This window comes from Asterias amurensis, chromosome 5 (assembly GCF_032118995.1).
Source record: "Asterias amurensis chromosome 5, ASM3211899v1".
Lineage (NCBI taxonomy): Eukaryota > Metazoa > Echinodermata > Asteroidea > Forcipulatida > Asteriidae > Asterias > Asterias amurensis.
In genome coordinates, this window is record NC_092652.1 from 16671492 (window position 1) to 16689251 (window position 17760).

Here is a 17760-nt window from a genome sequence, read left to right on the forward strand (position 1 = left end):
AACCAAACCTGGGATGCATGTACCATCCAGAGACTGGCCCAAAACAGACAGCAGTGGAGGAACTTTGTTGCTGCCTGCCCTTCATGCCAACATTGGCATAACGCATTAAGTATAGTACTTATGACGATGTCTCCTGACGATGACTAGAGCAAGCTAGTCGAAACATTGAGACCAATTCAGAACTGACTCCGCGGCAGTACAGTTAATTACGATCCTATAAGCTAAATTAGTAGTCCAGTCTAATTTATACCATCCGCCCTGGTAATAAGTAAAAAAGCAGGACAGTTCTTTTCAGAACTGAGAAGTCTCCCGAACCTCCGATTATCTACTCCGCGGCAGTAGAATAAAGCAAGACAGTTCTCTAAGAACAACTCTACCTGGCAAGTGGATACACACATGGTGTTACCGCAAACCAAATATATACAAGTATAGTACTGTTGTACAGTAGGGCCTACATATGAGTAAACAAAGGCGAATCAAGATTTAGTGTTGTGTTCTGGTGCGTGCTCCACTGAGAGCCAGTACATCTGGTCCAGTCCTCGATGCAAAATACTAAATGTTGTTCAAACCAATGAAATCATTTCAAGAATTCACCATGTTTGACATCACTAAGTACATTTTCAATCATTTCTGACATTTCTGGACCAAGAACGAGCACAAAGGAAACAACACCATACAAAAGACACGCCACAAAGAAATAGCACAAGAACCGAGCGCGTGTATGAATTGTAAATGTAATTATTTACATTCAGTCATTCACTGGGAGGAACTGTGTTTACACAAAATGTCATAATAGTATTAAACAAGGGTCTAATTTAGGCTAACAAATTGCAATCATGAAGCTGCGTATATTTTCCTTACTTACAACCAGTCCTTTTATGGAGGTCCAAACAAATGTAAAGAAAATTGACGGGATCCGAGCTCTCCATAATGCGGGTTCTTGGGAGGATGCATTAAGGATTTATGACATTGGTTAAGTGATTTTAGCAAGATGGAAATTTACCATCGGACGAGACAGTAATCAAGAAAACTCTTAGGGAAGCGTTCATGTTTCTCTTTGTTAAATCCCCTTGAGTACCTTATTGGTAATTGTAGCTACACGTACACATGCACTTAGGTTTAAATATAATTATTATTCATGGACAATCATGGTGCAGCCATCTTGAAATTCTCCCATTTATAAGATCAATGGTACCAAAATGAGGCTGGATGAACGAAATAGTCTGGTTCCTATTTGCAAGATGATTATTGTTTGTTTATTCGATACGAGGAACATGACCAAGATGGAGGCAGCATGATTAAAGGTCTATAGGGTCTGTGCACATCTGGAAAAAACATAGAATTTGACACCTTGCACGACTGAGTAAACTTACATATTGATAGGTAAACAAAGCTTTTTTAACAAAGGATAGCCTACAGATCAGTACAGGAAAGAACCAAATCCTGAATATCACAAGACACTGTACGTGCGCCATTTATCAAAATCTTGTGAACCATTAGTAAATGGAAGATCTGATCACGACTCAAGTTTTATTATACATACATGTACAGCATACATACATGTACATATTTATAGTAGACAACATACATTGTACATTGTACACGTTATGTACAATGTACATTGTGGGCCTACCCACATGTAATGCAACACACAGCCAAGCTACATTCATTCAATGTTCTCACGCAGAAAGGTCTTGAACATAGTCTTCACTAGAAAGGTCACAAAGGAGAATCCATGTAGAAATTTAGCATTCGAGTGTTGTACATTTATAGGTGAAAACCCATGTAATCAGGTACTGTGTACAATGTAGAAAGTAAAACCCAATCCCTACAACATGTACATGTACCTCCGGTCTGTAGTGGGATTCAAACCAGAGTCCACAGTGGGGAAAGGCAGTGAAAGAAACCACTGAGCCAACCATTCAACATGCACAAGTTTAAATTGTGGCTCTTCTGTATTTTTTTCTATTCATGTAAATATAGGGTAGGTCTTATACATTGTAGAACTAGCAGGCCTACAGTTAGACTGCCACTAATGCTTTATACATGTGCTAGAGTACATGGCTACAGAGTTTTTATGTAAGGTACATGAACATGTACTGGATCGAATGATTAATGTAATCAGTGGAAAGGACATCCCAGCAACGATAAAGAGTACAATGTAATTACAAGATTCCTGAATGCAGGTGTCACTAATGTGCATGACGTAGACAAGATGAGATAGCCACAGCTCTGCACTGCAACCTGTCAAACACAGTAATCTCATCATCGATGTTCATCATGCTCATTAGCAAGCTGTATGGATGAGCAATCTCTTCACGCTGCGATCAGAGGTTCCGCTGATGGGCTAACATATGGTAGTGATGGAAGCGAAATTGGAACTTGGTGATGAGCAAAGGGTGGTGTTTAGTTTGGTCTGGTGCATTGAAACACGAAAACAACAATCTTGCCGTCGTGTTTCATTTTACACTTCAGTGGCCCGTACGTAAACATTATGTGAGGAAATGAATTGCTCATCCTAACAGCGAATGATTCATTAAGTATCAAAACTCTCAAAACTTATCTTATGTCACAGGTTTTCAATGACTAATTTTGTTGTGTCTGTTTTTCTTTGTGTTGTGTTTTGTTTTTTACCAGCAAGTTTACTAGTTATTTGTAGTTTCAACTTATTTCTCCACACCATGCAAAGCTTCAAACAATACTTATTGCCTCATTTGTGCTTAATCAATGTATTTACTCCAAAATTTGAATGGGCAGTTTCAAATGTCCAGACCCCATGGGACGGACACCAGTACATAAAGAATTGAAGAGGAGGGTCCAAGGAACACAACCATGGTCACCCTGGTCCCCCGGCCTATTGGGGTTTTAATCAGAAGTATGTTGGGTCCTCTGGTGTTAATCTGAAGTGCATTTTGGCTACCCCAACCAGAAACATTGGTCAATGGTTGAGCGTTTTTTGGGTGTTCAGTTGAGCATGGTGACGATGCTGTTCAGACAGTAGGGTTTCGGCTGGGGTCGCCAAACCATAACCCTAGTGTATAAATCCTCAGTTTTTCTTTCGGTACATGAAAGCTAGAGCAGTCACTACTTAAACTTTAAAGAACCTTTAAGTTTATCTGAAAGAGAGGAGCCTTTCCCTAGTGTTGCTGGATTGGCTGCAATTTCTGCCCCGAGCGCTTAAATAAAAGGATCATTGGGCTCTACTGTTAAGGATCCTTTGGGATGGCATGGATTGAGAGAGTAGGCGATGACAAAAGGGTCAGCAATGATTGCTTTGGTAACCGAGGGACACCAATCTCTATCATCAACAATCATCCTCATTGATCATCATCATCACCGTCATCATTTATTTAGACAAATGCAGGGCTGTAAGCTTCGTTTTAAGGGTACCAAGGCATTTTTCTTCTTGGTAAAGGGCACCCTATGATGAAATTGCAAATTTCTACTGGAGCATTTCAAGGGCACCAAGGCAATGACCAGGGGACACGGAGGCAATCGCCTTCGTTGCCTCCATGAAGTATCAGGCCTGCAAATGTATAAAATCTGTACATTGAACAATGAACACATACAGTACCCAGGCAATTTAGACAGAAAGAAAATCGACACAAAGCTTCAATCAGACAATTAGATTTAATAGTAGCAGTCATACTATCTGGTTATCCATCGTTTTCTCATTATGCATATAAATGTACATTCATAAATACCCCAGACAGTTTTTCTACTCCTATTGGTGGAGAGCGCGTCACGTGGAGGTGTTTAAACCGCTGATAATGACCAGTGTTTATAACCCATTGTGAGCGGAGACTCGGCGCTAGTCTTGATAAAAGACGTTTCTTGTTACGGGCAATGCAGGCGCTGTCGGTGAGTCGGCCGTGCTGTGTGTGAAATGAAAACCAGTGAATATGCACCAAGACTATATACGCGCATGCCCACGAACGGAACCGGAAAACACACGCGTACGGACGTCGTTTTACAGAGTTTCTTACTTTATTACGCCTTTTAACGAAATAAGGTATTTATGAATGGGAATCAAAGTGTGTTGAATCGGTTTTCAACTAGTGGTTTAAACCCGCCAAGGCCTGGTTCTTGATAATTTACCTCGTCTCGGTAAAATTATCAAGAACCTCGTTGGGTTTAAACCACTAGTTGAAAACCTCTTCACCACACATTGATTCCCTTATTATATTTTCAAAACATTGAATTTCAACACGGTATCTTTGTAGCCATCGTGGCCACATTTTGTAGCAACCTGAAAAAGTCTTGTTTCCTATACTTTGGTCATACTCTAACTCGAATGCACAGTGATATTCAGTATTTTTCAGAGTCCTTCAAAAAGAATTCATGCATGCATATTACTTGAGTGTGATTTGAACCCATCAGTTTGCCATTCTAGAGCAGATGTCGTACCAATAGACCACCAAGGTTAACCAGTAGCTAGAGGCAGTTCAAATCTTATATTAATATATTATTTCTTGCAAATTTTGCATTTGGGGATAAAGAATATCATTTGGTTTTACCCATACACTAATGTGTGTAAAGCATTGATACTCAGTAGGATTTGAAACTTTGCATGGTGGAAATACGATATAGAAAGGTTTGCGGTAACACCATGTAATGACTATCTCTAATGAGTTGGGGGGGGGGAGGTGGTTCTGAAAAGAACCGTTGGTTTCAACTCGATGTTTCGATCAGTACATGTACATTAACACCATGTAATGACTATCTCTAATGAGTTGGGGGGGGGGGGTGGTTCTGAAAAGAACCGTTGGTTTCAACTCGATGTTTCGATCAGTACAGGTACATGTATGCTCTGATCGTCTTCTGGAGAAAGCAGTGTATACTCTGTCCTGTAAAAGTAAAGTACTGAGCAAATGTAACATCTTTTATTCACATTGGTCATCATGTCCTTTAATTTCTCCATATTTCCCACACTTCCCCCATTTACATTTAATGCAAACTGCAAGAACCTCAGTGTCAATGCACAATTTCCTTGACAGTGCAGCCATCAAATGCTTTAAGGCATACAGTTATTCATGAGATCGTAATCCTTTTGACAATTGCAAACCAGTAGACTGAATGAATTCCTACATACATTGTACACCACTACACACAGCATTTCCAGCCCTGTGTCATTAATTCCCACTTTCCTTTCAGCCAGCTCCACTCTGGCCTTGAGGAGGAATGACCTGCTAATGCCAAGGACACCAAGAGTGTAGGAACTACTTTGAAAATGGTGCATAATTTACAAGTCCGCAGGTATGGGAAATTCCAAGTGCAGTGATAAAAATGTACATTTATGTACCTGTCATAAAAAAAATTAAACTCCACAGGAAAAATCCAATGGAAAGAATAGCATAGTCCTCTTGTGTCCTTCAGCAATTAAAAACAATCACACAGTACAAGCAATATCCACAATGGTTTGTGATTTAATTAAACTGCTGTCAGTCTGTCCAGGTAGTAGTGTAGACACATTCTGTTTGCATTGCACAAACTGTCCATCAGGATTTACAGATCTCAGCCATTTAAGCTGCATTAATTTGTGTACACAAATCCACAATGTCAAAACTTGTTGTTTGTTTTGAGAGGTGACCTCAATCATGTCTATAGATGTACTGTGGGCTTTCAAGGTGTTTCCAGTTGTATAGCTTGTATTCAACTGACCAGGTTCATGGCTTTGCTTACCATAAGAGCAAGGAATCTGCGCTCAAGGAAACAGGGAATTCTGTGCTTACGACAAGCGTATTTCACCGGTTAGCGGGGAAGTTTGGCCTCTGCACGTGCGTACTTCACGTTACTTGGCATTCAACGCTTACAAGGCTGGCGCAGAAATTTAGCGCTTGCACGTAAGCGCAGAATGGTGATCGTAAGCGCTAAGACATTAAATTGGGCCCTGTTTACATGTATGAATTTCGAAATCACTTTCAACTCAAACTTAAAGCCATTGTACCCTTTCGGTACAGGAAAAAAAAAAGGTTCACAGATATATATCTTACAGGGTTTACAGAAGATAGTGGTGAAAGACTTCTCTTGAAATATTATTCCGTGAAATGCTTTACTTTTTGAGAAAACAGTAAAACAATATCAATTCTCGATAGCGAGAATTACGGATTTATTTTAAACACATGTCATGACACGGCGCGGATACAAGGGTGGGTTTTCCCGTTATTTTCTCCTGACTCCGATGACCGATTGAGCCTAAATTTTCACAGGTTTGTTATTTGATATAGAAGTTGTGATACACGAAGTGTGGGCCTTGGACAATACTGTTTATCGAAAGGGTCCAATCGCTTTGAATGGTACATTACAGACACTGTAAGCTCCATCCAACCTGCCTAATGTACTTCTTCCTCTTCGTTGATGGTGTCCTAAAAAGATACGTTCAGCCCTGTTCAGTCACTGGAAGATTTCAAGAAACATCTACAAACTTTTCTGATCAAATGTTGTTGATTTCTAAGTAACAACTGTCTTTCCCAGCGAAGTGCAGTTATCTATTTGCTTATTGTACTGTTTTCATGTAAAGCGCTGTGGTATCCACACATTGCAAGAACGCTCTAAAAATGCCTCTTATCATTATTTTTAATTTGACTGCGTTTCAGTGCCTTATAAACACACAAAAAGAACTACATACATGTACACGTGTCATACAAGTCAGAAAGTTACACAATCAACGACGACAGTATTTTCTGGAACAACCCTCTGTGTCCCCAAACCCTGAATAAAAAGATAAATAAATTCTTTTCAAAACAAAATACGACAACAAAGGCCCTACCGATTTAAAAACACACCGGCTGTACCAAAGGCGGTTCCTACGTATGTAAACAGGTTCTTACATCATATGATTGGAGCACCTGCTTTTTCTATGCAGAGACAGTTTACTGCGGCTGTAATTCTAGCAAACTGGACACTACACGTTTGCAAAAAATCAATGTTCCATTACACATAATGGCTTCTCCTATGGTATGACAGTGTACACATAAGTGAAGGATTCTTCCTCTTCGTTGATGGTGTCCTAAATAATTTCTAAAGGGCTCCAGTCAGGGGGCCTCCAGTCCGAAGGCCTTCCTCACTAATATGGAGCCTCATACCACCAAGGTTTGTCTCTTTTGATTGCTCAACTCTTTCATCAGAGCAGCATTTAAAAGGCAGTGGACACTATTGTTAATTACTCAGAATAATTGTTAGCATGAAAACTTACTTGGTAATGAGCATTGGAGAGCTGTTGATAGTATAAAACATTGTGAGAAACAGCTCCCTCTGAAGTAACGTAGTTTTCGAGAAAGAAGTAATTTTCCACTAATTTGATTTCAAGACCTGAGAATTAGATTTTGAGGTCTCGAAATCAAGCATCTGAAAGCACACAACTTCGTGTGCCAAGGGTTTTTTTTCTTCCATTATTACATTATCTCGCAACTTTCTACGACCAATTGAGTTCAAACTTTCACAGTTTTGTTATTTTGTGCATATGTTGATATACACCAACTGAGAAGACTAGTCTCTTGAAAACAAATATGCTCACCAGAATTAAGTTACTGTGACTGGCTTTGGTGTAACTTTACCATGCGTTCCCACTTAGACTTTATATTTCAAGACGTTTGCATAAAGTTTTACATCGTGGTCGCGGTAGGTTCACTGAACAGAGCTGTTCCCTTTGGATCTTATGCGGCCCTGTAAAGTTACTGTGGCTGCGTAGAAGTTCTCCGCGACCTCGTTTGGCCTTTAAGTTTTACATCATGGTTGCGGTAAGTTGACAGGAGGACAGTTTACCATGGGTCCCCATCAGATTTATGGGTTTGGAATACGGCTTTTGTTTGACAAAAGATTGTTTAATCCGTCATCTCTGAGGTCAGATTTCACACTACATCATAAACAGGGTACAACAGAACTTTTTTTTATATATAAAATGTTGATTCGGGCCTAAAAATCTTCTGTGGTGCAGAAACAACAATTCATGGTTTAGAGAAATTAAGAACTTGTGGTAATGTGATTTACTGAGTGGTTTTGTCGCGTGGGCTATAGTGTAGCACCAGACCTCCAAAAGTTGTGCACAAAACCACTAAACAAGGCCGTTGGTTCACAACAATTTGTCTGTTTGTACCGCCTGCATTTAAGTCACTGATCCATAACAATTGTTACAACAACCCTGAACTACTAAGTGAAGTACTTTTTGACACAATTACCTCATAACAATGCACTATAGCAACAGTATCTACTATTGTGGTCAAATTTCAATGACTGTTATTAACAAATAACAGAGTTCACTGATCCACTCCCCATGTGTGGACTTAATTTTAACACCAGAGGTGTGTAGGGCCTAATATTAGATCATCTTTGTGGGAAAAAATTGTCAGTCTTTGATTAACCCAACCAAAGCATATTAACAATACAAAGTGTTAACATAACTCAAGCTTTTAAATCCAAATATCCTCACGATTCCCACATCCATGTGGTCTCACATGTATTTTAAGAAATTTTAATCAATCATTTCTCTGACGGATATTGTTGTAATGTCATTTTTTTTTCTCGAACACATACAATAGCATGACCACCAAAGACCAATGACTTTCTCTTTTCATAAAGTTAGACAATTATAAACACAATACATGTACATGTACTCTGTAATCAAGATCAATTCACATTTTTATAGACAAAGAAAATATCTGTTGGTCAAGAAACAAAACCCCATAAGTTTTAGCATTTTAAGGGTGCTACTTTTTTTTCAATTCTAAATAAATTCTGGAAATAATACAATGTACATTACATAGTGATGTAATTGTGTATGTTTTCCCTTGATATGATGGTCAGCTCACTTTTTTTATTTTTTTATTTAAATAGTCAACAAAAAAAAGAATCCCATGAAAAAAAAAACAGAAATCAGGACAGATCCTGATAGATTTTGGGACCTGAAAATTACAAGACAACAAGAAAGGACCACCATGTTCTTACAACAACAAAAAAAAGTACATTCTACTTTAATTTTAGGGACATTCTGTTTTCTTAAAATTAATGAAACTGTCTGGTAGATCGGTAACTTACAGTTTACGCACACGCGTTACATTATATTGCTCCCCAGCAGAATGCTGATAGTGCAGTGCATGAACAGTGTAACACTAACTGTATAGAAGACCACAAAAGTCAAAGGCTTTGACACAAGACACTTCTGTCTGGTGTAACATGATCAATTAAGACAAGATGTTCGATCCTTAACCCTGCAGCTTGCTGGGATGGGGAGTATCTCAGGACTACTGTTAATGATCCACAGCAAGTTAGGCAACTACATTTTGTACTTACGAAGCATTTATTACAAATCAAATTCAATTTAGATTGAAATTGATTTCCGTACTGGTGAAAATACTGTTTAAGTTAAAGACAATCAAGACATGATTGAAGAAAAGAAAACAATAAGGGGCCAATGGGATAATGTTAAGGAACCAAAATGGGGCTCACACTGAAATAACCACTAATAAAAAATATTTGGATACAGTAAGCTAGCCCACCGACAAAAAAAAAATTCACAGATACAGCAAGCTAACAAACAACACACGTATACTTGCAACAAAAACAAATGCACCTACAAAATAACCTTAAATTTGATTGTACCGTTTGTATACCCCAAAAAAGAGAAGGGAAAAAAAAAAAAACAACACATACAAAAATACACTCAACTTTTGCTCATTTTCCCAAACGTACATGTACATGTTCATACCATAAAGCAAAACATACCATACACAAATTATATACCTTGGGTTTTAACCTAATAATACTTTGTACTCACATTATGCTAACACTTATAGAATATGTATTATAAACAGATTATGAAGGAGAATGTTTTTGTTCCAGGTACTGTACATGCCTGCGGTTATACTCAATTATTGTGCATGTGGTCAATGTATTCCTATAACAGCTCCCATGCCCACAGGCAGTGCAACCAGGAAAGGGAAGCACATTATGGTTTCCTAATTTACTTAAGTACCAGCGGCAACCCATTAAGCATTAATCCATGTACTTTTGAGGGTTGACTGAAGGCTTTTCTGATTCAAGATTGCATTCATGATATTCTTACTTGAAGGCAGGTAATTTGTTTCTTTGAATAATAAAATACAGCAAACTGACGATTGTGATCAATTGACTACATTGGAACGGGTGTCGCTAAAATCGGCATGATATTTGGTGCTTGGGAAAAGAGTAGGAACATTTTATTGCAAACATAAGGGATAACCTACAATACAATGTACTTGTACACAATGTACATGGTACACAAGGTGTTGGCTCTAGACTTTTCAGGCCTTATTAGTAGTATGTTTTCAGATTTTTTTCTGAGGGCAAACAAAATGGAAAACAAACTAAAGTAGAAAAACTTCAACTTTTCAAATGACATTTAAAAGTTCTCCCGTAACATAAAGTGCACGCCTGGCAATACAATAGGCCCTAGTTTAGACTGACAGGAGTTATATCCAACAACATAAATTTAACCTCATAAAAACAATTATTAGTAACGAACTAACCTGCAATACTTTCTTACCATTAGTTTAATTAAATCAACTTTTGTTTTATTTCAGATTTGGACAACATACACTACACCTCTGTTTATGCAGTTTTTAGCAGGCATGATATTATGTACTTGAGTTTGTTTTCCATTTTGCTTGCCCTCAGAAAAGTCTGAAAACATACTATTAATAAGGCCTGAAAAGTCTAGAGCCAACGCCTTGTGTACTATGTACATTGAATTGTAGGTCAGCCCTTATATATTCCTTTTGTGTACAATAAATTATTCCAGTTTTAAAACAGTGGACCATCGGTCGCATTGCACGCTTCCCTGCATGCCCTGGGCAGGAGGACCATCCATCCCGTTCTACTTTCACAGCTGCAGAGTAAAATTACATTACCTAGGGTTTTTTTTAAACAAATTTATTTGCAACACCAAAGCATTAAAACAGCCACAGACCGTAAGGGCCGGCAATTTGAAAACCCTGGAAAAATTACTGCTCTCGTACAGTATGTAATACACAAAAAGAACAAACAAATGAGAAGTAAAGGTAGGCCTACATTGTGTATTTGATTGCTTGGAGCCATTTATGCTGCAAATAGTACTGAAAATATATACGTCCACTCTAAAGGCATGGCCACACTGTTTATGTCCAGCAATTTTGCATAGCAATTTTGAGCAAGATTGAGCACGCTTTGTGCACGCTGAATGCTGATCAGCAAAATCAAGATTTTGGAGTAGCGACTGATGCATTTTGCATGGGCAATTGTCACTGAAAACACTGATATGTGTGTGTAAATTGTGCAGGGAAATGATTAAGCCTATAAATGTTATGAAATTACGACAATGAAGGCTGAAGACGGGTGATCAGAGAGCAAATTGGTAGATTTTTTTTTTTCTCTGGGCGTAAATCAAGAAAGACATTATTTTACTCTTCAACTTTACCCTAATCTGCAGGCTGAAATTCATGGCTCTGCTTGCCGCCGAATTCTGCGCTTACGATCATGATTCTCTGCTTACAGTGCAAGCGCCTCATTTCTGTCCTAGCTCTAGCTGTGTAATCAAAGAATGCCTAGTAACGTAGAGTACACATACGCACAAGCAAAAATTCCCTTCTAACCATGAAATAATATGCTTGACGCAAGCGCAGACTTCCCTGCTTCCGCAAGCGCTGATTCTTTGCTGATAGGGTTATCAGACGCTTTCACAATACCAATAAAACTATCCAATTCTATTGTGAACTTATTATAACAAAAAAAAAATTTGAGACATCCTTTAACTTTGTACTCTAATTTATGCATACAACCGACTGGAAGTGTACCAACCGACCGGTACAATGCCTACCGACCGTGCAGGTAGTATTTGTACAGTGTGCGTCCACCAATATTTACGCACAAAAGAACGGTACCAAGTCCATGATCCAACTCCTTATGTGACGCAATCAATGAAAGAGTGACTCACAGGTTGCCCAGAGGAGTGTTTAATGCATAATGATGAGCTGCTCGCGATCTTTCATCTATCACAACACATTCAAGCGCTCGACCAAGTCAAGAGAACACACGTCCATTGGATTTACGCCGGATTTGTCAATGGAAATGCAAATATTTTCTTGCTGTGCAATTCCCGCACATTGCATACAACATTTCTCAAGGGTCTCTTGGATTGTGTAAATATAATTAAGAGTGTGATTACTAACTGAAGGTTTTGAACAAGAGAAGATAATTAACTCATCACACAAAAATGTGTTTGTAGAATGTAGACCAGTGTTAAGTGATTACATGTAACTGTAACAAGCAAAGAAACCTGCAATTGTTCATGTCTTTTGCAAAACTGGAAAAAAATAGACTACCAAAATAAGTTAATATAGCTGATAGTTTATGTTCCACGGTACAGTTCCATGCCAAATCCACAAACTCTTAATACATGAGCGGAGTGTGCAATATTAGTCATAAAACTTCTAAAAATACACATAGTGTGCAGGTGTTTACAAAGTGGGTAAACAATTGTGAACTGCAAATTCACCTGTCGATTGTACTTCCATTGTACTTCATTGCTGATGAGCATTGAACCGTTCTGCAGGTGGCAAACAATTTACATTTTATTTTGCTATTTTTACATGTAGTGGTGAGAATATGGTCACGACACACATAAGTAATAAATGTAAGTGGCTGTCCAAAGTATTTATGTATCACAATATCATGGTCATAAAGAATACAACAGGGAGCGGGTGGGAGGCGCTCAGTGACTGTAGCATGGTTTTAATAAATACTGGACTAAAATATTGATATTTCTAGACCTGGAATAACAAGGAGAATTGCCCTTGTCTTTGCCTTGTTGCCCCATCAAAAGTTTCATAGAGACTTAAGATTTTGAAAAAAAGGTGCCCCCTTGCAAAAATGAAAATGGCATTGCCCTCTCAAAGATGAGACTCCAGGCCTGTATTTCTACAGTACATGTGTGTACTATGTAGAATCAGGTCTGAATATATGTGCAGAGAAGACGATGAAGAAATATCAGTTTCTAGATGTGGGAGGAAAGTACCCAACATACAGAAAACTCATGCAATTACACTGTATATTTGTGTAGACTGAACACCCAATCCACATGCAAGGCTCCGGGTCCAGGATTCGAACCAGGGTCCACAGAAGTGAAAGATAGGGAATCTTGAAACAACTGAGCCAACCTGAACACCTTAGTGTGCAGTGCCTCTGCATCATTACGTTCCAAGTCAACAACAATTTTGGGCTGCTAGATGGAGTTCCATGTCTTAGTTGATTCATCACGACTTCATGTTACCAGACAAATTTAGTGGTGTTATGGCACTTAGCTAAAGCACATTCCTCCACCATGATCATACTGGGCCCAATTTCATGGCTCTGCTTACCGTAAGCACAGAATTGGCGCTTACGGAGGCAGAGAATTCTGTGCTTACGTCAAGCGTGTTTCACGGGCTAGCGGCGAATTTTGGCTTCTGCGCGTGCGTACTCCACTTTACTAGGCATTCTACGCTTACAAGGCTAGCGCAGAAATTCGGCGCTTGCACGTAAGCGGGGAATCGTTATCGTAAGCGCAGAATTCGGCGGTAAGCAGAGCCATGAAATTGGGCCCAGATGGGCACCAAATGCTGTCTGTGCGATTCTATTCCTGACTATTTCTACCCAGTCACTGTGTATGAATGATGAATGATGATGACCTTGACTGATTCCATCTGACAAAGTGGTTTTTAGTGTGGTGCACATGTCCCTTTGTATGGTGTGTGGTCCACCCAGTAAATTATACACAGACATGAGCACTGTATAAGAAGCCACTATATTATTTATTGTTAATACTAAATGATTATAGTTAGGCTCTTTGTTGACATCATGGTTTCCGCTCAGGCTCTGATAGTGCTTTTAGAGCCCCATACATGTGCTGTTTTAAGTAAATCCATGAAGCCCAAACCAGAGATGGAGTCATGGTAACAAGTCGTCCATATAAAGCCCCACGTGTTGATATTGTTTGTTTTTTAAAGTAGGCCTACATGTAATCCATGAAGCCCAGACCAGAGCTGGACAAAAGGGCTTTAAGGGAGGGGGGGGGGGGGCTACAAGTTGTAGGCCTTCATACAGGCCTTGAATTTCTCTCTTGATTGAAGGGCCAGAGCAATTTTACTAATGAAAAGGGGAATTTTAATTTGACAACAATTTAAATTTCGATATATTAGTTGCGAATTTGTGGCGTCAACATTCGTGTCGCATTCGCAGGAAGTATGAACCAGGCTTTATTCCTCCGTGATCCGACGCAACACAAGATACTGTCTAATAACATTGTAGATTTGACCCTAAACCAACAGTCTTCCCACTAAATTTCAAGGAATTTGTTGTTTTGGGGCTTCCCTATCTTGCTATTATAATATAGTCAACTTCCTGCTTTCTGACTGACAGTTCCTCATTATAAGATTATGTAATGTCCACTCTTTCAAATGACGTGGCATAATGTCATTCAGCTATAGGTCCACATGTACAAAAGTACAGAAAAATAAACTAGCATTAAAATGCTGTTTATTCTTTGACCCGTCTTGAGGCACCTGCCTGAACTTTAAAGTCATCCCATGCAAGCATTCTTCGAGCATCACTCTGAATCATCACGTAAGATGATACTGCAAAGACTATGAACACATCCATAGTGGTTTATGAAATAATACTTTGTCGCCCACGACAGTTGAATTCTACTTATGTGAGCTTTGATTATGTGTGATGAGCTTTTTAACATTAATTTATAAGACATCATTTGTCTATGCAAATTTACCAGCCCCACCCCTAAAAAGGGTTGAAACCACTCCTTGGTAGGAGCTACATGTACATTCGGGGGAAAAATTAAGTCGAAAATAAATCAGGCGAGCTGAAGATGGGGATTGTTTATTCCTGTTATAAAACAGTCTCATAGCGAAACGCGCACCAGGCATGATTTCCAAAGATAAAAGATATGCACAGTAGGTGAAATAAAAGCTGACGAAATGGCTCTTTGTATTTTAGGCTACATGTAGTGCATGGGCAAGAACTAAACAGAAAGCCTGGTTTCACATTCAAACATACACTGTTGAAAACAAGAATAGTTGTGCATTGCTCTTCTCTTTCTGTGTAAAACTACACCTGAGTCCAGGTGAAAATGGAACTCCATAAACTTTGCTTCTCGGACATCGAAATGAAAAACAAAACTACATTTAACAGGAATTCCTTTACACCATTTGAAAACCATAACTAAATGACAGGCTTCTAGTTCCAAATAACTCATGGCACCACAACAATTGCGCTGGTGCCCTGTGCTTTTGTTCTGGTGCCCTTGGCAAAGTTCAAATACAAATCTAAATGTTCCTCATAGTACATGTAGTGCCCCTTTCCACACCAGAGGAAAATTTGCTGTGCCCCTTCAAGATTCAAATTCAAGGCCTGAAATGCGAACACACGCTGCAAGAGACTTTCACTCGATTGCTGTTTTGTTGTCAGTAAATTAATTTTGAAGTTCATTTAGTCTCATCGCCTGATTTTTGTATCTGGCTTAAAATGTTTGCATTTACTCAGCAAGGAGGAAGTCTGAATGCAAAAATGATATTGTTTCCAAAAGAAACATCATAACACAGTGTATGAAGGCTGCCCCGTTTAAATTCACGAAGAAGACTACTCAAGCATAATGTATTGTATAATTATTTGGCAAGAGATTAACAAATAAAAAACGACGGAGCAATTGGTTTGTGAGTCACCCTACATGAACCCAATCAGTCTACGGTGCATTATGGTGACAGGTGAGAGCTTATCAAATGTCATTGTGCCGAGCATCTCGACCACAAAACAAATATCACGTACTACATCCAGAATGACAGCCATTTTCCCATGTAGTATCTGCATTCAAGCGAGCACCATGACTGCAGAAGTAATACATTAAGCACCATACCTCTACACAAAGAATTATAAACGATTGGACATTAATTGGAGACGCAAGGTTTAAAGGCACTAGACACCTTTGGTAATTGTCAACAACCAGTATTCTCACTTGGTGTTCCCAATATGCATAAAAAAAAAAGCTGCTCTGACTCAATTGGACCATCAAAGTTGCAAGAGAATACTTATTAATAAAAGAACAAACACCCTTGTTGCACAAATTTGTGTGATTTCAGATGCCTAAAGAAAATTGGGGGGAAAGGCTCCAGGCCTAAAGTCTTTTAATATTTTAGTGAGAAATTAAACCTCTTTCTCAAATACTATTGTAAATTACTTCAGAGGGAGTCGATTTGCACAATGCTTTATACTATCAACAGCTCTCCTTTGCTCTTATTTTCTTCCTCCATGCTCTTACCAAGTAAGTTTTTATATATAAACAATTCCTTTGAGTAATATAGTGTCCAGTGCCTTTAAATACAATAAGGAGTGACTGACAGGTGGTGTTTTCTATCCCAATCTTTCGCCCCCAAATCTTACCGTAATTTATTTCACTATAACATCTTGTCTTGCGCAACTGCTTATTTCTCTTCTTCCTGCGGAAGCTCATAGCGTCAGCGTAGCCTTGCTGAGGCATCCAGCCCACATCAAAACGGGGTACAGAGAGCCGGCTGTTCAGCTTCTAAAATCCCATTTGTCTCTTTCTTGATGCTCAGTTAACGTGAACTAAACCCGCTCCTTTGAAATACACGGCTCCGGCTACTTGAAAGCTTGTCGGCGAACCACCATTCAGGAATTCCATACAGGTGTTCCAAATGAATAAAAAAGCAAACTTGATTTTCCCCGTTGAAAAATATGCCGCAGCGAGCGCCCCGACAGAAAGGGATTTAGACTGAAGTGCCAATGAATGTCTTGATCAGCACGCCATGCATGCATACACTCCTTCCTCGATCTCCAGAGACCACTGTGTGACAGCACAGCTCTATCCACGCAGAGTAGCGAAGGGAAAAACCTCAAAATCGTAGTGAATATGTTGCTGCTGCAATACACTGCTACCACCTAGCACTGATTATGCACATGTGTACTCCATTCTATCCCATGAATGGATTGTGTGTATGAGCATTACATGTATCCTGTTGTGACAAGGGCATTGGGATGAAGTGAAGGTAGCTGACACCCCAACCTACAGAGTAAACAGTACCTAGTGAGCTCACCACACAAGGGGGATACCTCATTCCTGTCTGACTGCAGCCACTATGTGTCAAATACCTTTTGTGCTCCTACCCCTTCACTCGCAATTATGACATATTATGGGTTTTATAATTCATGGGAGAGGCACCCGCTGCCATGATAATTGGTTCCCCCCTCAGTCGTCAATGGAATGGACCAAATCATTAAATCAGAGGGCTGGCTTTCAGTGCCCTATTGATCAGCCTACAGTACAAAAGGGTGAAGGAGTAAAGTATGATGTTGACATTTTCATAAAGTAATTATGTACATTACATGATGTATCTTGAGAGCATTACATTGTATTAACACATGGATGGCATGTACACAAAATTTAACATTACATTGCCTACATGTACAACTACGAAGTCCCTTTTTTATGCAGTGTACAATGTACCTGTCATTTTTGTAGGCCTACACATTGTTCCTGTACAACTGTCAAGCAGAAGGGGGGGGGGGGGGGGGGGGGGCTGTACATGAATGTGTATTCATTTATACATTATTTGTGTACAATTTATGTTCATAGTGGGCTGAAGATTTGTGTGTAGGCCATCTTATCCATATGTACATACATGGTACATTACTTGTCAACCAACAAATACATGTACTGCCTAAAGTGCAATTTTAAGCAAAAGT

General features: G+C 39.2%; 1 protein-coding gene across 3 annotated transcripts in view; it reads right to left on the minus strand.

Annotated features, from left to right (window-relative positions):
* LOC139936930 (arf-GAP with GTPase, ANK repeat and PH domain-containing protein 1-like) overlaps positions 1 to 17760 on the minus strand; it is a 99011-nt gene that overhangs the window by 45974 nt on the left and 35277 nt on the right. Inside the window, exon 1 of one of the 3 annotated variants that reach the window (XM_071931766.1) lies at positions 16438 to 17068. The exons of the other annotated variants lie outside the window; for them this stretch is intronic. Coding sequence (XP_071787867.1) covers positions 16438 to 16534 — 97 coding nt within the window. The 5' untranslated portion in view covers positions 16535 to 17068. Of the gene's footprint in view, positions 1 to 16437; positions 17069 to 17760 lie in introns of those variants that run through there. 3 annotated transcript variants of the gene reach the window in all.